Genomic DNA, 19087 nt, shown 5'->3' on the forward strand with positions numbered 1-19087 from the left:
CTTGTGTCATGCACAAAGTAGATGTCCTAAATGACTTGCCAAAACTATAGTTTGCTAATATGAAATCTGTGGAGTGGTTCAAAAATGAGTTTTAATGACTTTATTATTTAATGACAACCTAAGTGTATGTAAACTTCTGACTTCAACTGTATATATAGCCTTTTTGGTGACTATTTTTTAGAGACTACCATTAAAAGAGGTGGTGTTTAATCATTCCTGAGGTAATTTTAGTATGATCGCTTCTTTCTGTTGAATAGCAGCAGAACAGACACAGGTAGGATGGCGTTAGCAACTTTTTGACAGATAAAAAACAAGAAAGAAAATCATTTAGAAGGCTTGACAAAAAAACTAGCGGATCAGTTTTCATTTTAACTTTACGTGGTTTCACTCTATGCCAAGTGTATGTGTTTGTGTGTGTGTGTGAGAGAGAGAGAGAGAGAGAGAGAGAGAGCGCAATAGCCCTGTGACCATGAGAACAGTCACACACATTCTGTGCCATGCCGCAACATTTTGCATAACTGTTACTTACACAATAATCTAAAAATAATAATGGTTGACACATTGACAAACACAAACATTCTGACCATGTGACTTTTTTTAACACGATTTTGGTCCGTTTTAATATGTTGCCTTGTGAAAGCGAACCGAACCAAGAAGAAAATGTAATATTGTAACAATTTTAGCCCCTGTCACAGAACAAATCAGATGAGCTAAAAGTCTGAAAACACCCTAAGAATGAATTGCCTTGATTTAGCTTGAAGTGTAAACGTAGAAACTCATATGAAATGGGTGAAGAATCTAGTCAGAATAGGGCTGTAAAAAACATGAAATATTGTCCGATGATTAATTGTCATTCAAACATTATTGTGATTAATGTTTTTGTTCATGTAATTTATAGTCACCATTCACTTAAAATTATACAATGAAGCTCAGCTATCACCTCTTTAACAAGCTTCAATTTGAATCACTGCGCAGCACCAAATCCCTTTCAGGGTAAATCAGTCCACGCTGCGGCCATTATGGGAATGCTCCCGGGCAGCTACTTTCTATGGATACAAGCAGCATAAATGTACAGCTCCTATCTACTTGAATGGGGATAAAAACCAAAATCTCCAAAACGGTTGGTCAAGATTACAATCAAAGAACATGTTTCAAATAAGCAGTAAAATATGACAACAATTAGGACTTGGTAAAAATATCGATTTTCTGATACATCACAATCTTCTTTTGAATGAAGTCACTATGGCACTAGAAATATCTATCATTAGCCACTGGCTGCTGGTAAACTTTCCAACTTCATTCACTAGTCATTGAGTTGCATAGTGGTGAAGAAGTTATTAGCACCAAGATCCTTTCACTGTGTGTTGAGAGTTAAAGTTTTGTTTAACTTGTTCTGTGTGCCCAATTATGAGATCCAAGCAATCCATTTGTCATTGAATAATGTCTCTTTTAATACACTTTCTGTTCTTTACAATTAGTTGTTGATTAAAAACAACAACACTTAATTCTAATCACATATGGATTAAAGAAACAATGCACGTCCTCTCTCGTTAGATGTGCTCACGAGCTGATGTTGGTACTCATAAAGAGACAGTACCAATTTAGTACGTGTTCTCCATATCAGTGTTAATACTAAAACTATAGTAAAAATTAACAATAACAATAAACGTAACCAAAATATATAGCAACATAATATATGCAATTTCAAGACATTTATTGATGGAATAGACTGAATTTCAAAATTTTTCTCAGGAATTTATATTTTTTCAAATTGTACCTAGTAAGGTTATTGTCACAGTCTGTCTCCATCATGTTCTTCAAAGACTCTTATTTTGAAGTTTTCCCCTGCACTACATCACCCATAGTTCACTGCCCTAATCACTACCATCTGTTCATCGTCATCCCCACCTGCCTTCCATTCCCTAATTAGTTTTTTGTGTATAAATACCCTCTAGTTTTCTTCATCATTTGTCAGTCCTTGAAGTGTTGTGTTTAGGTTTGATGTTAAGATTTAGTGTTGGTTCCACTCCAGCAATTACTATTGTTGAGCCTTTCGTTTGTTCATTCCACTCCTGCGATTATCATTAAAAGATTGAAAGTTAATCTACACCTGCGTCTCCTCTCTTCCTCTTCCACTCCTAGACACCAATGATACAGTTATCTAGAAGGTCCCTTTATAATTAAAAGTGCACTCAGTAAGATTTTAGCTAGCTCTTACTCTCCCATCGGTTCCAGTAGTACTTGTGGTTTTAGACTCTATACTGACACCCGTCATCCTGGATACTAGGGATGTGTAAAAAGACCATTTCAAAATCGACTAGTTATGTCGAAGAAGTTTAGTCAAGAAAAAGTTTCCGCTCAAAACGTAAACAGTATATATAAAGAGTCTAGATATTTCACAGACAAAAACAGCTTAATCATTTGTGTGTCCATTTTTATTCAGAAACAAAACTACATGTTTAGGAAGGAGATGCGAGTGAAGCCTGTTGACTCTTGCCACAAAGCACTCTCTCGGCTGGGACAGATTTAGAAGAGACAGCTATATGTGAAAGATTAAGATATCGACTCTCATCTTCTACTACTGGAGAGGGTTCTGGTCTGGTTCCATGCAATGATCTTTGTCATGTAACTCTAACCCTGTAGGTCAGCTAAGCGTGTTTGAGTAGTATTCCTTGGCAAAAAAAGAAAAAAGGCAATCGCTTGGCTGTTCATATCATATCCTTGACATTCTGAGCAATATTGACATTATCTTGACATTATTTTGCAAATATTGCATTGTGAAACTTGTCCACGCAACACTTGTTTTCCTTGACGTGACTTACACTAACAATTTAGCATCTGCAGCAAATAACGTGACGTGGCTACCATCAGATTTATGAAAATAATGTTTATACTATACTTATTTATACTAATTGTAATGATATTTGTGATTAAAAAAATTATTTAAAGTACAATAATTCCAATATTAACATGTTGTCTTAAATATAAAAAAATATATTAAAAACCTTTTAATTATTTTTTATTGTTTAAAAATTACTAGTCGACGTCACTAATCGACTAGTCAGTTGTTGAACGACTAGTCGGCCATTCTTGCACATCACTACTGGATACTGGAAGTTACTAAGTGCTTCCATTTTACACCGAATATGTTTGTTTATCTTTTGTTTTGTTACTTTAGGTCGGTGTTTTTCTCATAACACACACATCCCTATAATGAACATTCTTGTATTCAGTCCAAATGGATTTTTGTGCGTTGTTGTGTGCTGGACTGTGACTGAACACCGCCTTGTGCTTGTGCTTGCCGTTTGATGTAGTGCGTTTATCCATGATCCGCGCCATGAGAGCTGCGAGTTGTAGTGGTTTGTCTTATCACTCCAGCAGGGACTTCTTGTTTGGACAATTTATCTTTCCACTTACACTCATTCTGTTCAGACTGTCTGGTGGATCACACTCCTGCTGATCAATAACATACCATTTCTCTGGACTATACTGTTGACTTGTGCACTGTTGTTGTTTGTAGTAAGTTGTTGTTTGGTTTGCTTGTTTTGTTTCAGTGTACATTTTTGTTTGAGCATTGGCTGAAAGTGCTATATAAAGTAGGCATATTATTATTATTGTCATTATTAGAGGTAGTAACTCAGTCAATTGCATGACACAGTGTCATGTGCTGTCAACATGGCAGCGCCCATGAAGGAGCGACCCACTCAATGTAAAAGTAAACAGATTTTATTGGGTTTCTGATATGACTGGAGTCTTCATCTCAAGAGAGTGTTCATCATTTTCAACTTATTTCTAAAAAATGAAATTAATGTCTTTATGAATAAAACTTTTTTAATTAGCAAAAGCTTAATGCACCTTTAAGAGCATTAGCTGAGAGAAAATTTTTTTTTTTCATATACAGGTGCATCTCAATAAATTAGAATGTCGTGGAAAAGTTCATTTATTTCAGTAATTCAACTCAAATTGTGAAGCTCGTGTATTAAATAAATTCAATGCACACAGACTGAAGTAGTTTAAGTCTTTGGTTCTTTTAATTGTGATGATTTTGGCTCACATTTAACAAAAACCCACCAATTCACTATCTCAAAAAATTAGAATACATCATAAGACCAATAAAAAAAACATTTTTAGTGAATTGTTGGCCTTCTGGAAAGTATGTTCATTTACTGTATATGTACTCAATACTTGGTAGGGGCTCCTTTTGCTTTAATTACTGCCTCAATTCGGCGTGGCATGGAGGTGATCAGTTTGTGGCACTGCTGAGGTGGTATGGAAGCCCAGGTTTCTTTGACAGTGGCCTTCAGCTTATCTGCATTTTTTGGTCTCTTGTTTCTCATTTTCCTCTTGACAATACCCCATAGATTCTCTATGGGGTTCAGGTCTGGTGAGTTTGCTGGCCAGTCAAGCACACCAACACCATGGTCATTTAACCAACTTTTGGTGCTTTTGGCAGTGTGGGCAGGTGCCAAATCCTGCTGGAAAATGAAATCAGCATCTTTAAAAAGCTGGTCAGCAGAAGGAAACATGAAGTGCTCCAAAATTTCTTGGTAAACAGGTGCAGTGACTTTGGTTTTCAAAAAACACAATGGACCAACACCAGCAGATGACATTGCACCCCAAATCATCACAGACTGTGGAAACTTAACACTGGACTTCAAGCAACTTGGGCTATGAGCTTCTCCACCCTTCCTCCAGACTCTAGGACCTTGGTTTCCAAATGAAATACAAAACTTGCTCTCATCTGAAAAGAGGACTTTGGACCACTGGGCAACAGTCCAGTTCTTCTTCTCCTTAGCCCAGGTAAGACACCTCTGACGTTGTCTGTGGTTCAGGAGTGGCTTAACAAGAGGAATACGACAACTGTAGCCAAATTCCTTGACATGTCTGTGTGTGGTGGCTCTTGATGCCTTGACCCCAGCCTCAGTCCAATCCTTGTGAAGTTCACCCAAATTCTTGAATCGATTTTGCTTGACAATCATAAGGCTGCGGTTCTCTTGGTTGGTTGTGCATCTTTTTCTTCCACACTTTTTCCTTCCACTCAACTTTCTGTTAACATGCTTGGATACAGCACTCTGTGAACAGCCAGCTTCTTTGGCAATGAATGTTTGTGGCTTACCCTCCTTGTGAAGGGTGTCAATGATTGTCTTCTGGACAACTTTCAGATCAGCAGTCTTCCCCATGATTGTGTAGCCTAGTGAACCAAACTGAGAGACCATTTTGAAGGCTCAGGAAACCTTTGCAGGTGTTTTGAGTTGATTAGCCGATTGGCATGTCACCATATTCTAATTTTTTGAGATAGTGAATTGGTGGGTTTTTGTTAAATGTGAGCCAAAATCATCACAATTAAAAGAACCAAAGACTTAAACTACTTCAGTCTGTGTGCATTGAATTTATTTAATACACGAGTTTCACAATTTGAGTTGAATTACTGAAATAAATGAACTTTTCCATGACATTCTAATTTATTGAGATGCACCTGTATAAGCAAAATGGACATTGTAACAGAAATACAGTATACCCATGTGAACTGATAGAATCTAATCGGAATCGAGAGCTTGTGATTCAGTTGGGAAATCTGTATCAATACCCAGCCCTAACATCAATGGTATCATAAATTGTGCTTCTTTGGTTCAGAAAAAAAAATTAGGGCTGGTACAGCTAATGCGCATGCATGTTCTCAAGTTAACTTACAGGCAATGTCTATTTCTGAAATATTATTGCCTCTTTATTTACCTGTAAGGTGGGACTTTCTTTTCTACAACTGCCATATTAGATGTTCCAATTCTCCCATGAATTTTAATACAAGCACTCTGTCTCAGGCTAAATAGTCTCTGGCAGCACCCATTGCATAGTTTGTTGCATAGAAACATTATGTTTATTGTCAGGGACAATCGCTGCATCTGAATATCCATACTTCCCTACTACTGTATACAGTATGCCAAAAACAGTATGCCAATGGAGTAGTATGTCTGAATCCTCCGTATTCGTGAAGCAGGAAGTGAGAAATACCCGGATGACATATTTGTTCCTGAGAGATTCTGTGTCCATGGACTGAACACTTTACGATCCCATAATCCCTCGGGAGCTGAGGCGACAACATGTTCAAGCACTGGATTAAAAAGAATGGTGATGAACCGCGAGCCAGATGGCTCTTTTCAACTGTAAGTGATATGTACTGTATATACCAAGAAAGTTGTTCCTTGTGCTTAAATGGTGCTTGTTTAACAAAACCAGAGTAAATTATCTTCGCTGTTGTTGTATCATATATATTATATCGTATATCCTAGTCATGGGTCAATACCAACGTCCCAGGGTGAATATGTCTGAAATCTATTCATTCTACTTGCATGCATACCTAAAATAACGTACTGTTTTACTGGCCAAGAAATGTGTCCTTTATCAAATACAGTACACACTGTGACAGTACACGTTTCGGACACAGGGTATATCTTCCAACAGAAGGATGGCATTTAATGGTTTTACTTATAAAAAATAACATTTGAATGAAAATGTGTCCTTGATTGTCTTCTGATTGGCTGAACAAAGGATCTGACAGCTCGCTGACATCTTTTATAACCGACTGTTTACCGAGCCTATGGCTGTTACAGAGACAGGTTCGGTGATATATGACAGGTAATAGTGACGTTTTCTACATGTCATTTCAAAAAAATCTCTTACAGCACCTTTAAATGGTAACCATTTTCCAAATGCAATAAGGCACTCGAGGCTGTGCCATATTGTTAATAAAGTCCCAGTTGACGGGATTGCAAGCACTCCACTTTGTATCCAACTATGCTGTTCAGCTGTGACTATATTCACAATATAGCACAGCCTCACGCACTTTATTCTTAAATATTTAAATATTTAAATATCCATACATTTTTTTAATAGGTCAACTTTAGGTTAAGTTCAATTTCCATTCAAGCTGTTACCAAGCTAAATATTTTATAATTATTCATCTATAATTATTATATTGAATATTGGAATATTATTATTCAATAGTAATACATAGTCATAAATTCTTCACTTTAACATAGCATTTTAGGGCGGTTTGATAAAAATAAAAAAAACACGAGCCTTCATTTTGCTTTGATGTTCTGTGTGATTTTAATAGTAATTTAGTTTTATATATTCCGAGTAACCGGATCATCTTCGTGCATGTGACTGCATGTCTATAACTTGTATGATAACCTGTAATCAAAAATGTTTTCCTTTGCGCAAATGTTAAAATAAAGAAAACAAGAGTGTACTTTGTGTTCACAGTGTACATTGAGTCTTATACTTCAATATTAGTGTGACGCAAATCACCATAAGAGTTATGCACACAACAGAATGCTTCAGAGGCATTTACACTTCATGAATTCTTAAGTAGGGCTGGGCAATATGGCCAAAAATATTTCATATATTTTTCATATCGTTCAATATCGATATTTATCACGATATACATTCACATTTGTACATTGCACATTTTTTTTTTTTTTTTTTTTCAAGTTAGCAGAAGAAAATGAAATCCTAAACAGTCAAAATAGTCTCCCAAACTATTCATTGGAGGCCCAGAGACAGCCAAAGTAGTGGGGTCTGAGGGATCTTCTACCAAAATATTAAAATATTTTATAGAGTTTATCAATCAAGTGCAGTTATATGATATGAGAGATATGAATGTTAAAAGATCATCTGTTCGTTTTGAAGCTTAATGACAGCAGTCCAGTACTGGTTTGAATATTTTTACATTCAGATCATATATTTTTATATTTCTTTACAATCAGATACCCAAGTATGGGGGCAAAGAAGCCCTTGTGACAGAGGAATGATACTGTATGTGGGTTCAGGGGTATCCCCTGAGAGAATTATTATTTTTTATTTTTTTCATTAAAGTGAGAAAGACTACTAACTATTAATTTTATTGTACTTTCCTCGTCATCCATGCTAGAGATGACAACATCTCATTAATTTTCACAAAATTACAACAGAAATCTATTTGTTTATTATTAAAGGCTCGTAACATGCTTATTAATAAAGTTACATTTAGATGGAGAAAAACTTTATGGTCTAAAGGCATTTTTGAACCACGTTAACTTATGGGGCTCCTCATGTCTACTCGCATGCAGGGAAAAGAGGCAACGCATGCGGATCAGGACAGGGCATAAATCAAGCGTGCTCGGTGCTAGAGAAAAATATTCAAGAATACAGCGCAGAAAGATCCGAGCTGGTGTACACAGCACTGCTGTTTTGTCGTGCTGCTCACTATGGACAATGAGAGGGTGCAGCCGTTGTCATGAAGACTTGCGGTCCGGATGGAATCAATCTGGGGTCCGGACCCGGATCGCGGTGACCAGCAGAGCCTAATCGTTAGCAAGGCAGCTAATGTTAGCAACTTTATACAGTCTGAGAAAGCCGAACTACTTGCGTTTTTAGCGACACACACCTGTTCGTTTAGATAGATGTAGAACATAGACTAAATATCGAAAATTACTTAAGTTCATTTTAATTGCTCGCATTGTGCGTTTCTAGTACATACGCCAAATTCCCTAATTTGGTTGATAACAAATAAATTCCCTAATTTGGGTGGCAATATGTGAAAAGTGCAGAATTATCGCAGTTTCCTCAAATAACTGCGAATAGCCTAATCCTGACAGGCGAAGTCAAAATATACAGTCACACAGACACACACACAGTGTCACTGTGGTAAACTGTGCTAAACTGAGGCGAGAGGGTTTGCATTATTTAAGCGACAGGGAGAAACTTGTCAAAATCCATGTGGAAAGAGGGCAGCAGCTGCCGTGATGAGCTGTGCTTGGGGATCTGGCCTTCTCTCCAGTAGTAAGGAGCAGGAAAGCACTTAAGTGCTATATATGTTGAATGCAGCAAAGCCTGGGGGACCGGCAGAGATATCATGAGCTGAGTTGTGGTGTCTGCCGCACTACAATGAATATGGAAGCACCATAAACAATACCCAGGTAACTAAGGGAGGGAAGCCAGCAAGACAGCAAGGAAGACAGCATGGGAGGGGAAAAAGCCCCACAACCTCCAACAATTGTTTTCCAGTTACAGAGCAAAATTTCACAGAAACTAAATATTGTTCCAATCAAGTAAGTCCTATTTACTCTCTCACACAGACATTTTACTCTGGCGCTGATAAACAACAATATAGATTTTAGCTAAGGTTTCCATGGCAACATTAACATTTCCACCCCCCACTGATATATGCCACAGGACAAAAAAAAGACAGTAATATAAATATACAGAGGTTTGAACAGAGAGAGTGAGATGAAAAGAAAGACTCTCTCTCAATTCCTGCAGACAGAACAGCAAGCAGGAAGTCAATCATCTTGCTGGGCCTCATCTTATGTCAAGATCTTACAGTATGTCTCTGTCAAAGCCAAGAGTGGGTAATGGAAGAAGTTTTATTTGATAGAATATGATAAGTTTGCAAACATATTTTTGAATACATGTGCTCAGGATAATACATATTCTAACAGTGACATGCACAGACCTTAGCAGGGACGGGGCGGAAGAATACAATTTTTTATTTTTTTTATTTTTTTTGGAGTAGTAATTATATATTCTACTAATTACTAAGAGAGCTACCTGGCTAACTATCGGTCCACTAAAATATCTTACCTGTCGAGTGAGAAAAACTTAATTTTTGCTTACAGACACTTCGTGGTTCGAGGTTTCTTTATATTGCAAATGGGTGATTCCCCATAGGGAAATTAATACATAATACTAAAAACTAATTTCTTTGCTTTTTGAGTATTTAACCATTTCCTTGTATATACAGTATATACTGTGCATATTTTTTTCCTATTTTTCCTTTATCACAAATAATAGCCTATTCTGTTATATTTCTCACAAAAAGCACCATGGTAATACATTTGTTTATTTATTTATTTTCAGGCATGGTCTGTGATAACCCCATGTTTATGACATGTGTAATAGTAAACCCATGGTATTTATTAAAGTACCTTGGAGTACCATGACAGTATCATGTGATTAATCGCGTTTAAATAATGGTACATGATTCATAACAACAAACATTAAAAAATCATCATAAATATATTTATACTTTGTCTCAAAGAAATGTCAAGAAATTCATAATTTATTTGTTACTAAATGTTCAAATGTTTTTGCGGATAGTTAATTAGACAAATTTTTACAGATATTAGCCTAATTTTTAATACATATATGTATATGTATACATATACATGCCATATACATGCACTGCTCTACACAATCAGTTTCTGTGCTGAGATGTGCAGTTGAGTCGGGCGTGTACCTCCTGAAAATGTATATATGCCCTTTTTAGCCACAGAAAGTGGGTAAAAACATTAGTGAAGTTTACCCTAAAGGTAGCTCTCTTAGCACGGTAGTTTGTTAGATAGCGCTAGCCACTCTAATTGGGCATTTTATTATGAACTGTGGTACTGCAGTGCTTGATTTCATTTTCGAGGAAGGAAGGACAATGGAAAAAAAATTGTTTATGCTGGTAACAATGCAATCTCTAAACCAGTTACTACCTTAGTCTATTTGCCTGCTGGCTAAGTTATAATAGTTTCCACCATTTGACTTTATCTGATATGACTATTAATCGTGATGTCTAATGTCATCGTTGCCTGACTTAAATAATGTTATTTATTTTGAAAAAAAAATTCAATAAGTCAAAACAACAGCAGAAGATATTTACCTGCTCATTTTTCGGATATCCGTCTTTTTCTTTCGTTATTTATTTATATTTTTGAGGGGAGGGGGCGAGTTTTGTTATTGTTAGTGACATTTGCTCTTATAAGATGATCACCTGTAACCATGGTTACACTGGTTCTCCTCAAACCATCAGATTCATTCAGAAGAAGATGCAGAAGAGCAGAGCCAAAGCCCGACTGACGTAATTACTGTGCTTCAACTGCTAGAGGGCCAAAAGTTACCCTGTTTCTCAATCAGCTCCCCAGCTCCCTGTGTCGTGGATCAGTATATCGTGAACACGAATTCAGCACCATCCCTGTATAAATGACACTATCGTTCATTTTCCTTGAAGATATTCAAACGTACAGTGTTATTATAACAGATAAATGGCATACATAAAGAAATACAAATATAAAGGAGTGTATTTTAAACCTTCTTTTAACATCTCAAATATTTATTGATTGTTTCACTTTCATGATAATTATGAAGGAAAGACATTACAAATAACATCTCTTTTAAAGAGAAAAAGTAGTTTTACACTTGTGCTCATCATCGAATGACTTGAGAGACTTCAGAAGACATTACGACATTTCCGGTAAGGGAACATAGTGAGCAACAATGCTCCCTGGTTTTTCCGGTGCATTGTGGGATTTCTTAGGGAGCGAACGTTTCAGTGCACTGGAATGATTTTGTGATTGAGACAGCCCTAAAAATGGCTGACTCCCTGATCAGTGCCCTGACTACTGAACTAGGGAGCTGACTGAGACGCACCCATAGTGTAGCTTTAATGGGACATTCATCACATTATCATATCAATGTCACATCACTTTGCCTGTGCCTCAGCCAGTGTTTGTGTACAAACATATCTTATAGGGTAAAATGTGGTTCAAAATTATATTTCTACATGGTATTTGAGGACAGCATTACCAAAGCAGCAAATGGGTTTTTATAGCAATGTATAAAAAAAATTATATGTTCTACTGTTGGTAAAGTGGATTTAGGTTCCTCAGTTGGTCCCCTCCAAGCAAATCTTCATTAAACATTTGGTTAACAGAACAATTAAATAAAGCAAATAAAAAATTCTCCTGAGGGAAGTCACAGTTACCCCTTTCCCCATCACAACAGTACAATAGATAATATTACTAAAACAACAATAGTTTACATTTATACTAACAGCAGTGTGGCTATCCCCATAGAAATACAGGAAGTGCTGGTTAATTCAAGAGCCCAAAACTTCAGTTACTCTGCCTGCTCTCTGGGGGAAGCATGACAAGCCAGTTAAAGCACAGGAAACCCACCAAGATAAACATTCAGACTAGAAGAATTATCACAACAATTCAGATTTCCTTGTTCACCACAAGAGGAGAAATGGATATACAAAATACCAGGACTTTAACAAGACTTTAACCTGTTTTCCAAAGATACTCAAAAAGTATTTACCCAGAATTAATAATATGAGGTTGATACATCTATATCATAAGAACCATAAAATACATGCAGGAAATGATGGGACTTGTTAAAATAATAAATTGGGGCTGCTTGTGCAGTAGCATATTGCATTTACAGCTGCATTTCCAAGAGTGTGAACATCAGAAGGTCACAGATTCCCACTTGGCTTTCTGTGTGCTTATAACCACCAAACAGAGCAGGAATTACATCAGGGCATAGCGAGTCCCGTTTGTAATTCATTTCTCCTGATGAGAGTGTGTGCTGTGTGGGATTGGAGACCGTCTATAATGCAGAGCAAGGCCACAGTACCTCCCCAGGACACTATGACAGATGGTATCACTTTAAGGGGATGGATGGTGAAATAACCTGACAAGAAAAGTGTAGTATTTTTTTCCAAATTGAATCATTTAGGCATTTAGTAAATAAGTATTAATAATGTAACGTATAACTACATCTGTGATGATTTAAACTTTTTTTTAAAACAAATTTTATGCATTGATTGAAAATTAAGCCGCATTAACGCAACTGCATCGATCTTGAAATATGACTTTCAAATAATTAATCATTTGAGTTGTATTCCAAGTAGCCTTTGCTTTTAGGAAATGTATGCCATGCTTTTATTTTCAAGTTACTTTTTGTGCAATAAACAGTGTAAAGTAGTTTTCAAAAAATTGACAATGTAAGAAAATTGCATTTACGTACATGAGACTTGAAACCATCAGATTATTCTCCATCTATGATGTCAAAATGTAAAATGCGCAAAACACCTGCGCAAATTGAATAAGCCGGTAAAAACACAGGTAAAGGTGTTTACATGCAATACGAAATTGAAATAATGGGCAAAAATGTACCTTTGTCGAATGGTTTGTTTAACATTTTTATGATCTGACCCCAATAAAGGAAAGTTGTTTAAGGCATTTACATGACCACACTCGTTGTCAGCTTATGAAGCATAATAGGTGTAAGCTTGTGAGTGTAAATATTTCCAGATTTTCGTCAGTGATTGCTATCAGTTATTGCTCTTTTATTTTCTTGTTCAAAATTGACACAAAATTTTGTCATTTCACAGTTCTGGCATGTAGTGATATTCAGATTTTGCTGTTTGGCATATTCAGTAGATATGAAGCATTAGTCGTTTCTCTGCAAAATCTTGAAAACAAGATTTACTCTCTACAGAATTCAATTAGATTAAATACAAATATTCTAACACTCCATTACTGCCATACTGAAACATGTTTTCGAGGTTGTGTCTGTAAAATGAAAGACAACTCAAGTACCCATAGATCACTAAGGGCAACACAACACTAAATAACAGTAAGCCTAGTAAAAATATCATTTGAAACACAAAGGCAGCTGTTTTGTGTCCAATGGTTATTTTTTTTACTGAACTAATGAATGAGGTTGTCATAAAAAGACACAAACATACCACCAACTCCTTTCCAAATGGTTTCAAGGGTTTATGGAATGAGCTTTTTAGGGTTGGCCACTTGCTTCTCTTCATGTTGAACATAAACTGAAATGACAGTGATGTGCTGACCTCTGCAAAGGTTGTGAAGTTTGTTAGGGTGTCCCGTTGCGTGCGTCCCGTCTTGGGTCTCTCATCAGAGGGGTCAGTCCTATTAGTCCAGACAATGCTCCCTGACCCCCTGGGCTTAAGCCGTCAGATAAGAGAAACACAACCCAACAAGACAGGACTGCTCAGCAACACACACATCCTGACCTCCACTGCCCTGCCCCACAGGAGTGTTATTAAACCCTAAAGAGAAGTGTTTTTGTCAGGGAGAACAGGACTATGAACGGATCATGGAGTCCAGTCTTCCGCACACACAGGTGCAGAGTCGCCCTGTCTGTATACCAGGAAAATATGAGTACATAAAACTTGAGGGTGAAAGACCCTACTGTTAGGAGCACTAAATCTTTCCCTGAATCAGCTCTAACTGAGCGTTGTCATTTCCTGAAGGAGTCTTTGAAAGAAACCACTGCTCACTATCCAAATCAAACACACTGCATTGACACTGGTCCTAGCAGATCCTTCCAGTTTCAACCTGAGGCATTTCTAGGGTCAGAGGATATTCAGTGCTCAGACCAGACAACTGTGGATACATATGGAGCCATCCTTTTATGAAATATCGAAATATAATACACTTTATAATAAAAGTTTACATTTTACACCTGTGAGGTGTCATTTATATAATAAATCTTTAAATATTACTGAAACTAAAACATAAAAGTCCTATTAACTTCTGTCTCAGCCTCAGATACACTCAAAGATCAGAAATTGCATGCTTTTAATACTATGTACTTTAAAACATGATTAAAAAAATGCAATGTTTTTTAAAATTTCCATAGTTCATCGAACATCGTGTGCAATTAACAGTTTTTTTTTAGCTTATTATTGATTCTTCTGGTGTTTTGAACTTAGTTTAGAAGATACCAGGCTGTAAATATGCTTAATAAGGTGCTTATGAGAAAAAATGGTTGCTAGATTTAAGTTTTCGAGGTTCATGGCATTGCGTCTTAAGAGTTTTGCAAATGTCCAATCTCGTGACTTAAAGTTTGCAAATTCCGTGAGCACACATGTATATATTACACTTTGTTTTAAGGGTTATACATCTAAATATTTGGTACTGATCAGAGTAATATATATATACTTTCTCTCCCTTTTTCCCCCAATTTGGAATGCCCAATTCCCAATGTGCTCTAAGTCCTCGTGGTGGCATAGTGACTGCTCCATCCACTTGCATTCAAACTGATTCAAACAGCTCTCCTTGTTGACCATTCCAAGATGGCGAAATTTTTTTTCGAATTTCACGCATCAGTTCTCGTGTGAACTTGCCAGCACACTTATGTCATGTGAAAGGCAGCGATTTTGATCTGTTTCTTACACGCACCTAGTGTTTCGCTTCAGAAGACATTCATTAATCCACTGGAGACATAAGGATTACTTTTATTATGGCTATATGTGCTTTTTGGAGCTTCAAAAATTTGGCACCAATTCACTTGCATTTTCATTGACCTACAGAGCTGAAATATTCTTCCAAAAATCTTCGTTTGTGTTCTGCTGGGATGGCATGAGGGTAAGTAAATGATGAGAGAATATTAATTTTTTGGTAAACTAATTCCTTAAAAGCAGATGTAGATAGAAAATTAGACATCAGTAGACTTAGGAACCAAGAACCAGTTCTTATACAGAACCAGTTTAATTAAAAAAATTTTTTAAAAATTTTCATGACTTTCGGTACCATTCATGGTTCTCAAATGTACATTCTTTTGACAGTATTTCTTGTGCTACCACTTAGCGGCACTGCAGCACCACTACTTAATGAGCAAAACTAAATCTACAGCGTAAAACATACCGTGATATCACTTAGCTGGATTTGCAATCTAATGACTTTTAAGGCTTGTGGTCGAGCACTCAGCCTTTCAAAGTATACTCTTTTGACCATGAGCACATATGGACACATTCCATATGTAACTGATCCTGCCTGACCTGCTCCGAACTGGATTCAAACCGGCGTCATCCGGCATGGGAGGCGGCCATGCTAACAAGAAGGCTAAAGGCAACAGCCTCTAGTGTCAGTCGCTAGTGTGCCTCTTGAGGCCAGGGGAGTGAGATTTACACATACACGTGCACAGCTATCACGTACCAGCTGGCTCCCGTTACACATGCATGCACACGACAACTGCTTTGATACTCTTTAGTACAGTCAACGGCAGGTACAACTAGGCCATACGCGGACAGTCTGTGCAGACTCTGCTGATGATGACATTTTTATCACGCATACCGTGCGCGAGCCAATCCAGAACCTCCTGAATGAATGACCTAGCAAGTATTGCTGTGATGGGCTGTATCTTATTCAAGAATCTTATGTAACATTTGTAACAGAACAGTAAGAGTAGAGTTTTAACAAGGCACGGCGGCCCCTCAGCACACTAGAGCAGAAAGGAATTGGCTTACCGTTTATCAAGTGCTGTAACTTTGCTTGGTGCAGAACAATCTGGAATCATTTGTAACAGTATAACAGTCATATGAAGTCCTCTTTGCAGCCTGACCTTCTTCAGAACGTAGAATCTTAGTGACACCTGCGCTAAAAAGAAGCTAGACGAAGCACAACGAATGAAACAGAATGCAGGTGTCTTGAAAAGTTCATTTTAACTTGACACGGTGTCTACAAAATGCAGTGGTCCTGTGCGCGACGCTGAAGAAATAGTGAGGTGTAGTGCAACAGTCAAAGACATCTGTCTAGCACGTATTTACATAGGAAAACAATGAAAAATTTGTGCAGACACGCAGAAAAACCTGTTCGGTGTGAACAGCCCGTAACTCATCCGTTTACGCGTCTCTGTGAGTGACAACACGTGTTAAACAATTTAGGTATGCCTATTTAATTATTTTTATTACAAACCTGACCCCAACCCAAAGGCATACTGTAAAAACTGACCCGAATCCGGTCCGGTTTGTTGCATCCTGTCGACCCCGGGTCAGGTTGCAGACAGTGCTACCCCTGAAAGAATGACTCTTATCAGCCAGTTCTTTTCAGTGAATTAAAACCTTACTGAACTACCAGTCGTTCATTTGTCTGACTTGAAATGAACCTAAAATTGTTACTGTGATTGCGAGACATAAATCAGAGTACTTGTAGATACACATAATAAGTTTTGTAGCCATTTAAAAGTTAAGCCACTTCAACACACCTTTTGCACGAATCTGTTCTGTTAAAATATTAAATAATCTCATTATTTGGTAACAGGCTACTGAGGGCAGTAAATCCAATACTAATTACATTTCTTATTTCCAAATATCTCTTTGGAATAGAACAATTGAGGAATCTAAATTGTTAAGAGGAATAGTTTTTTCCTCACGATTCCCATCCCTACCCATACAAGAACATCACACTAGACTGCTCTTGTTTGTCTGTCTTTCCAATTTTAGCACATGCAATGCTGTTGTTTATGCTACTCAGACTCAGATGTACAGGGAGAAGATGAGGAAATTATGGAGTGAAATATCTGCCATGACAGCTCATCTTATAATCCATAGCGCTGTTTATTTTTCTATCATGCGATAAGACCAGTGTATGTGTTGGTACAGCAATCAAGCCAAGCTCTGAGTAGTACAGCTACACTTGTGTGTCATACTACACACATCATGCAAAGCAGCTAATTAATGCTCTGAGTGGAGTGATGCTGATTTCTTTCAGCTGGACTAATGCCACATTATTCTGGCTCTACACACTACTCAAATGCCAGTCTCGATATTTACAGAGAGTCAGCATGATGGGAATGATTGTTATGCTGATCTATCAATATGTCAAACTGTCCTTTGTAGTCATAGGTGATTGATATTAGGAAATCTAGTCTAATATCCATTTACAGTGGCAATGAGTCTGATATTTATGAAGGTGATGTGAGTAAAGGCTTTTATTGATTGATAGCACATAAAAAACACTCTCACAGACACGCGTGTGCACACACACATATAGACCTGCAATGTAAACAAGTAACATGCATTGTGAACTGTACAGTTTAATGATGTCACAAAAATTACTTTCTCTCCATCTCTAACGCAAGTTTGGTTTATGAGTTCCTCTACACAGAAGTGAGGTAGGCTGCCACAAATGGATGGGTAGGTTACATTTGCACCCTGGAGTACTTTTACAATGGCTGCAAAAGATGGAGGGAAAAAAGGAGACAAAAACATTAGCAAAGAGAAAGGGACAGAGCAGCGGAGAATACGGCAAGGAACAGGTAAGAGAAGAGGCAGACAGTATGTGTGAAAATGCCCAAAATAAAGTGTTAGAGGGAAGCTGTGCTTTTCTTTTAGTTTGGTATCCATTTTATGAACATAACACCTGGGCTACAGCACAACACAGACTGTTTCATATTGGCCCATTAAAGTCTTTGCTTAAACAAAAACAGACAGATTCAGCTATTGGACTCAAGGAATCATTACCAACAACGTTTAGGCCCAGAGCAACATATAAGAGCTATACAGACCAACAAAAGCCACGACTTTATCGTTAGATCAAAGGTTTTATAAATGTTCAGTAAACCAAATAACTAGCTCTGTGAATGTTTGCTGCAATCCAATATGACCTACACTAAACGAAAATTAAGACACAGTGTTACAGTAATACCTCTCCACGGGCCATGCAACATCACCCAGTAAACAAGTGCTTAATAGCCTGTGTTATCATGTGAATACGAGTGTATGCAGGGGCGTAGCAGTCATTTTAAAAGTGGGGGGACACAGCTGTCAGTAGGTGGCTCGTGCAGACCCAACACTTACAGTGCAGTATTAACATATTACAGTATATATTAATATATAAGTATGATATCAGTATTATATTAATATATACATATTATTTACTTTTAAAATTTGTGGTATTTTAAAGATTCAAGTATTGGAAAATAATTGCAAAATTAGCTGCAAAAATAAAGGGCATCTTGTGGAGCACTTGCTTCTGTTTAAAACATGACAATAAAGACTGAGCACAAGCTGGTCCTGAATAAATATTTAATCAATTACAATAATGACAATCGTGCATGTGCACAATTTTATTTTTTACTCTGTGTGTGCATTGTGGGATTTAAATGTATCCAAGTGGCTCAAGTGTTTTGACTACTTTCACCAAAATTCGTTCAGATCCATTTAATGATTCGGTGATCATTTCTGGTGATGCCAGAAGGTGTTGACAAATGAATGTCTTGTGTGAAATTAGTTAGTCACTGAATCAACAATCAAAAGAAAATTTTAATCATTTAAAATTTGTATGTCTACAGACAGGGGTGGACTGGGGAGAGAAATCGGCCCTGGATTTTTACATATAAACCGGCCCATATTTTGTGAATACCGCGCCGCCGTTTTGTGGCCCTTTTCAGCCAGTCGCGGCCCGTTTCAGCTTATCGCTGCCCGTTCAGCCACGTTTTGCAGACGGTTCACCCTGTGGCCAGTCCG

General features: G+C 37.3%; 2 protein-coding genes across 8 annotated transcripts in view; one reads left to right on the forward strand and one right to left on the reverse strand.

Annotated features, from left to right (window-relative positions):
• The window catches only part of kcna4 (potassium voltage-gated channel, shaker-related subfamily, member 4), a 124775-nt gene that overhangs the window by 100465 nt on the left and 5223 nt on the right, over nt 1-19087 (reverse strand). Inside the window, exon 2 of one of the 4 annotated variants that reach the window (XM_051702609.1) lies at nt 17684-17793. The exons of the other annotated variants lie outside the window; for them this stretch is intronic. The gene's annotated coding sequence lies outside the window, so the exon portion shown is untranslated. Of the gene's footprint in view, nt 1-17683; nt 17794-19087 lie in introns of those variants that run through there. 4 annotated transcript variants of the gene reach the window in all.
• The window catches only part of LOC127443937 (gonadotropin subunit beta-1-like), a 36762-nt gene continuing 21108 nt past the window's right edge, over nt 3434-19087 (forward strand). For 2 of the 4 annotated variants that reach the window (XM_051703043.1, XM_051703035.1), the window contains exon 1: nt 12235-12507. Coding sequence is in view for 1 of the 4 variants with exons in the window: in XM_051703020.1 (XP_051558980.1) it covers nt 6099-6161 (63 nt within the window). In the remaining 3 variants the exon portion in view is untranslated. Of the gene's footprint in view, nt 3520-6074; nt 6162-12234; nt 12508-19087 lie in introns of those variants that run through there. The other 2 variants (XM_051703046.1, XM_051703020.1) reach the window with 2 other exon arrangements.

This window comes from Myxocyprinus asiaticus, chromosome 1 (genome assembly GCF_019703515.2).
Source record: "Myxocyprinus asiaticus isolate MX2 ecotype Aquarium Trade chromosome 1, UBuf_Myxa_2, whole genome shotgun sequence".
Lineage (NCBI taxonomy): Eukaryota > Metazoa > Chordata > Actinopteri > Cypriniformes > Catostomidae > Myxocyprinus > Myxocyprinus asiaticus.